General features: G+C 34.7%; 1 protein-coding gene across 1 annotated transcript; it reads left to right on the forward strand.

The window, feature by feature from the left end:
* Nucleotides 1–358: 358 nt before the first annotated feature.
* On the forward strand, nt 359–3197 carry LOC18047696 (endoglucanase 17). Its single transcript, XM_024189453.1, has 8 exons — nt 359–757; nt 841–1047; nt 1139–1339; nt 1467–1559; nt 1660–1821; nt 1917–2028; nt 2134–2297; nt 2391–3197. The coding sequence occupies exons 1-8, from the start codon at nt 398–400 to the stop codon at nt 2721–2723; spliced, it is 1632 nt and encodes a 543-aa protein (XP_024045221.1). The 5' UTR covers nt 359–397; the 3' UTR covers nt 2724–3197.
* The last annotated feature ends 3439 nt before the right edge of the window (nt 3198–6636 follow it).

A 6636-nucleotide genomic window follows, 5' to 3' on the forward strand; every position in this document is an offset into this window, starting at 1 on the left:
GATTTTTTAATCTATGTATCTTAATCTTACAAATAAATATTTGCCATATAAAATGAGTCCTCCCTGAAGACTTCAATTTAATTTCTTCCTAATGGATAGACGAATCTTTATCAAGAGTTCAAATTGAATACTGATCTAATTAAACCCGTCTTTTAAAATTTTTGGAATATCTATTTGGTCATTTAACTCCTGAAACAATGCGCATAAACATCCCCATCCAAATCGAAATAAGAAGAAAGATTTAATTAATGAATTCTGTTAACCCTTAATTGATGAATTAGTTAATAAAGGCAAAGCGCTTGTTACTGTTAAGGCCGTAACTGTAAGAGGATATGGATTCAATAACTGTTGTAACGAAGCAGGACGTTAAACAGTGTCAGCTTTTGCTTTATAAATAATGAGAGCTACAGACCTCTGCGCTCTTCACTGCGGCTTTGGTAGTTGGTTGGTCGGTTTGTTGGTTTGGTTTCTTTATTCTGAGGAGCAGCCCCAATCTTCAAAAATGGCTCTCTCCCTTTCTCTTTTTACTCGCTTGGTCCTCCTTTGTTGGTTCACCACTTCCCTGCTTCTCTGCAATGGCTTCCCTGCTGCTTTTCACCCGCACCACCACCATCCCCACTTTGCTAAACACAACTACAGAGATGCTCTCACCAAATCAATCATCTTTTTTGAAGGCCAAAGGTCTGGAAAGCTCCCACCTAACCAGAGGATGACTTGGAGGAGGGACTCTGGTCTCACTGATGGAGCAGCCATGCATGTACGTTTATACCAAACTCTTTTTTTTTTTTTTTGTTAATCTTGTGCGTTTTGCTGATGTGAGTATCAAAAATGGAAATGCAGGTTGATTTGGTTGGTGGGTACTACGATGCAGGGGACAATGTAAAGTTTGGGTTTCCCATGGCTTTCACAACCACCATGCTTTCATGGAGTGTCATTGAGTTTGGCGGGTTGATGAAAGGTGAGCTGCGGAATGCCAGAGAGGCCATTCGTTGGGCTACTGATTATCTCCTTAAAGCTACCGTACACCCAGACACCATCTATGTTCAGGTCTCTTTTTAGAATACAGAATGTTCCCTATAAACTTTAGATGAGGACTAAAACAAAGAGATTGATTTTTTGGGTTTTACATTTTGTGTAGGTGGGTGATGCTAACAAGGACCATGCTTGTTGGGAGAGACCTGAAGATATGGATACTCCAAGAACTGTCATCAAAATAGACAGGAACTATCCTGGTTCTGATGTGGCTGGGGAAACTGCTGCTGCTTTAGCCGCTGCTTCTTTGGTCTTCAGGAGAAGTGACCCAACCTACTCCAAGCTTTTGGTCAGGAGAGCTATCAGGGTAAAACTTCTAACAGAGCTATAACTGGATTACTATATTAAAATAAGGGCATTTCCTTGTTATCCAATTTATTCGAATACAAAAGCTGAGATTAATTTTACCCTTTTATTTATAATATAATGCACAGGTTTTTCAGTTTGCTGACAAGTACAGAGGAGCCTACAGCAATGGGTTGAAGAAATTTGTCTGCCCATTCTACTGCTCATATTCCGGTTATCAGGTAATACAATTGAAACTTTCCCTTCTACTTTCAAGTGTCATTGTTGTTTAGGTTGAGAAAGTTCAGCATATATTTTCTTTTCTTGTGTTAACGATCGAAGGATGAGCTGTTGTGGGGCGCTGCTTGGCTGCACAAGGCCACCAGGAACCCAACCTACCTCAACTACATTCAAGTTAATGGACAGATTCTAGGAGCTGCAGAGTATGATAACACATTTGGATGGGATAACAAACATGTTGGAGCTAGGATTCTTCTCTCTAAGGTCTCACAATCCAACAATAACGTCCTGATTTATTGACTAATTGTTGATCGAAATGGAACGGCTCTTAGTGTTGATTTTTTATCCTGCATTTTCAGGCATTTTTGGTCCAAAAGTTACAGTCCCTCCATGAGTACAAGGACCATGCAGATAATTTCATTTGTTCTCTAATTCCGGGGGCCTCTTTCTCTTCCGCCCAGTACACCCCAGGTTTCCCCGGTGTTCTTCACTCTGTTGTTCTCACTGCAAATGCCAAAATATGTAGTTTCTTCTGTAACGGCTAATTTTGTTTGTACATATTAATTGATGCAACAGGTGGGCTTCTGTTCAAAATGAGTGATAGCAACATGCAATATGTCACCTCCACTTCATTCTTGCTCTTAACATATGCCAAGTATTTAACCTCTGCCCATAGAGTTGTTAACTGTGGTGGTACCACTGTTACCGCAAAGAGGCTTCGGACAATTGCCAAGAGACAGGTCAAAATTTTGATAATTTATCTTAATTTTTTGCAACCCATTTTCTTGTTTTCAAGTTAAACTAATTTTTAATCTGATTTTGTGCATTACCAGGTGGACTATATTTTGGGGGACAACCCATTGAAGATGTCCTACATGGTGGGATATGGTCCAAGGTACCCACAAAGGATACACCACAGGGGATCATCACTGCCGTCCGTGGGTGCACATCCAGCCAGGATTCAATGCTCCTCTGGCTTCAGTATCATGAAATCTCAATCTCCCAACCCCAACGTTCTGGTAGGTGCAATTGTTGGTGGGCCAGATCAGCACGATAGGTTCCCGGATGAACGGCCAGATTACGAGCAATCAGAGCCATCCACTTACATGAACGCACCCCTAGTTGGAGCTTTAGCATATCTCGCACACTCATTTGGCCAGCTTTAACTCGTAGTTACTAGATACAGGAGCTCGTTTATCTTTTATATTTTTGTCGTTTTTAATGTTAAAAAGAGTGTTAGAATTCCAGGAAGTGCATGAGGTGATTGGGGATAGGGTTGTGTCGAAGCCTAAAGCTCGAGTCCCAAGCCTTGAAGCACAGTGGTCAAGGAGAGATAAGTGATCCCATTGGCGTATTGTTATTATTAGTTATATTATGTAGGTAGCCTGTGGCGTGAGTGCAAGTTTCGTGCCAAGAACGGTGTTTCTATAGTAAGACCATCAGAGAGCTCCAATAGAATAGCTTGTGATTGTAATATAGCATGTTAAAGTCTGCCTTTTGGGACTTGTAATGTGTCTACTAGTGCCTTCAGTTGCAAGAATTTTTCAAGATTTCAATCTCTCTCTCTCTCTCTCTCTGCTTTTTCCGTTTATGCGTGTTTGTAAGCAAGTGGAATTAATCAATAGAAAGGGATTAAGGTACCACAGAAGCTGATATTTATTTAAATATTATTAAATTTTGTCATATTAGACATATTTTATGGATCTTCAAACTAACAAAAAGAAGATATAAAACAACTAGATGGATATTTGATAACAAATTAACAATAACTAAATAGTCAGTGGATAATGTTTTAAACTTGTTAATGAATATTTTACCTTTGATGGGCAGTGTAATTTGACTGTTCAAAATGGAGGGAAAGGAAAGGAAGGAGAGAGAAGGAGATGAAACAAACAAAGAAAAGAAGAATGAGTCAGCCATGCCCATGTGATGCTTTTTGAAGGTTGTGAGAGTGTGAGATGGTCAAAAAAGCTGTGGTTTTACAGATTTTTTTTTTTTTCAGTGTGTCAGAACTGAACTTCGCTTTTGAGACAGTGAAATAAGAGAGCCCAAAGCCATGAGTGTCTGGATATATACGACATATAACATACGTTGCTGAACGGGAAGGAAAAATGAAAATGCAAATCCCCTAAATCCCAATGGCTCAGCACCGAACCACCTGACCTCAATTTTGTTAGAGAGTAGTGACATTTGGCTTTAAAATTATCTCATTAATCCACACTTTTTAATCAAATCCATCTATTTTAAATTATCCTTATTACAAAATTAAAAAAAAAAAAAAATTAATACACTCTCTTTCTATCACCACCATCATCACCGATAACTTGTTTTCATCACAACCAAATCCATCGTATCATCAATCACCAAATATGGAAGAGTTGTAATTAATTTTAAATTTAAAAAAATTGATTAATTACTTGTTTTTTATTGCATAGTTCCGTTGCCTATGAAAAAAATCTTATTATTTTACAACTAACATTCTTTTCCCACTATCCAGTATTAGCAAGAGGCAGGAAACTTTAGGCCTATGGGTGAAAAATAGTAACCTTGACGAAGAAATATTAAATTCACGAAATATTTTCTCGCTCCTCACCATCTCCATAACTCCATTCAAATTCAAAAACTCCTTATCCTCCTCATCTTCTACCAAATAATCACTTTTCAAAAACAAATCGATTCGTCCCAGGGTTCTCATATGTTCACGGTTCAAGTTACTTGGAATCTCTGGCTGTGTTCTCAGTTTTGTTATGTTATAGAGTAGACAAGGAAATAAAAGAAATATAAAATAATATATTATTATTATCTTCTTTTTAGGAGGATAATTTTGAAAATAAGTCGGGTTTAATGTTAATTAAAAAGTGGGGATTGTTGAAATAATTTTAAAAGGTCAAATATTTATAAACTCAATTACTTCATGTCCCTACACTTTTGTTTTTTTTTTTTTTTTTTTTTTATTTATTGAGATCTTCTATAGAGGTACTCACGAGTCACGACCTAAATAAGACTTTGCTTCTTGGTACCTAAGTAATTTTCAGTTGCTTTTACAACACTTCCTTCTTGTATCATTAAAACAACACCAGCGTTACTTGATTCCAAATTCAATGTAATGCTTGTTATACACTCTTCAAATTATACTAATTCACTTGCCATTATTTCATCAAGACTACTCTTTTGTTAAAAGTTTAAATTTTAAAGATATCTATAAGTGTCATAATATAGTAAAATCTCTCTATAGTGATACTCTATATAGGAATAATTTGCATTTAATCAAAAAAATTTAGTCTCAATTTGTGCTAATTATAAATAAGAATAAACTTTACACTGTTATAAGTTATAATTTTAATCTCAATCGATGTAGGCCGGCCTATAGGCCTGCAAGCATGAGTCGGTCGATTCAGGATTTTTTTGCCAACCCAATCAGCCTATAAATAAAAGGCAAACAAAGTTTAGAAAGGAACTTTTGACCATTTTCTAAATTTCTAACCAAATTAAGAGAAAACTAAAATATTTTGTCGGGATTTACTAAAAATTGTCTAAATGCAAACTAACGATAGCGTAAGAGTCCCGTTCGCAGGGACACGCTCATGCATTGCTTGTGCCTGGAAAAGTGTCAAAAGGCAAGGAAAGTTCGTATCTATATTCTAACTCTCTCTAGTAAATTATCAATTCTAAGACTATCGAAGAGTATTTCACACCTTCAATTAATGGAGTTGAGGTGGAATTAGAGTTGACTTTCAATCATTATTCAACGGAAAAAGAAATTAGAGAGACAAAGAGACATTCCCCAATCTCCACATATAAAAACATCCTATTAATTAATTAATTAAAAATGTCCTATAAACTCGGTTATTGTGATCTCCCCAGAAGACTCAATAAGTGACCCCAGGCCCCGCATGGAGCTGCTCTGCTATTTAATAATCTCTTTGTGTGTTTTGCAGCTAACAAGCCAAGCCTTCGAGACTATTTAAATATTTAATACTTCAATGAACTATTACTAAACGCTGTTCCAAAACTACATATTATATCAAACTTTGGGAAAAGAAATAAAAAAAAACCAATATGCAAGCTAGCTTACTGTTTACGCATACGGCTCAATAAATAAGTGCTAAAATATATTATTTTGGGAGGTGGATGGTTAAAAAATTAATTTGGATTTTATCCGTTCTTTAAAAAAAAAAATTCTATTCTTTCCATCTTTTTAGAATATATATCATTACGACAAGCTAGGACTTGGATCTACTTTAACATGGTGTTTTTATTCAAATAATTATTTTTAATTAGACTTATTTTTTAAAGAAATCCTTTATTTAAGATCCTTTAGTTAAGCCCCGTTTGGGACAGCTGCCTCAAATCTATAAATTAAAGGTTTGGCACCGCAGCTGCCCAAACGGGCCTTAGTTGAAAATTGCAGGGGTAAAATAATTAGGAAAGCCTTGTTAAGAATCAGGCACTGATTTATTTATTGTTGATTGGGAATTCGATCTCATAGATTATATGCCTAAAACATCAGCAAAGACTTATATGATTTTTTTTTTTAAAAAAAAAAAACTTATTTACTTACTTATGTGATAAATAAATTAGTAAAGAAAAAAAATCTCTGCAAAGCTTTTTCAAATAAAATAAATTTATATTATTTTAATCAAATTCTTCTCTCATCAAATTTAATTATCCTCCAATTTTTTTGGTAATGTGGTCATAATACTTCTCTCTCTTCAATAAATAATGACAAAAAATACTATAATATTTTTAATAAAAGAGAAAACCACTTTTTAATATTGAAAAGAAAGAATAATAATCTTATTTGAAAATTTAAAGAGCCTTTTAGAACTCTTAGGGTTAGTTTAAAATTACTTTTGAGAGAGTCAAAAGTAAATTTAAAAAGTTAAAAGCTAATTGTATGCGTGTGATAAATTTTTTTTAAAATTACTTTTGACACATCACCTTATTCTACAGTATAATTTTTTTAAAAAATAGAGAATGAATGACTTTTCAAAATTTGATTTTGATAAAAATTCAAGATTATGTTTATTATTATTATCAGATAAAAAAATAAAATTATAATATAAAATATTTATTTAA

The sequence above is a fragment of the Citrus clementina genome, unplaced genomic scaffold, assembly GCF_000493195.1.
Source record: "Citrus clementina cultivar Clemenules unplaced genomic scaffold, Citrus_clementina_v1.0 scaffold_3, whole genome shotgun sequence".
NCBI classification, from domain to species: Eukaryota; Viridiplantae; Streptophyta; class Magnoliopsida; order Sapindales; family Rutaceae; genus Citrus; species Citrus x clementina.

Bases quoted from the DNA above. Each gene is read 5' to 3' on its own strand.
- LOC18047696 (XM_024189453.1), top strand. From the start codon at position 398: ATGAGAGCTACAGACCTCTGCGCTCTTCACTGCGGCTTTGGTAGTTGG. The intron at 758-840 runs GTACGTTTATAC...ATGGAAATGCAG, and splicing joins CTGATGGAGCAGCCATGCAT to GTTGATTTGGTTGGTGGGTA. The intron at 1,822-1,916 runs GTCTCACAATCC...CTGCATTTTCAG, and splicing joins CTAGGATTCTTCTCTCTAAG to GCATTTTTGGTCCAAAAGTT.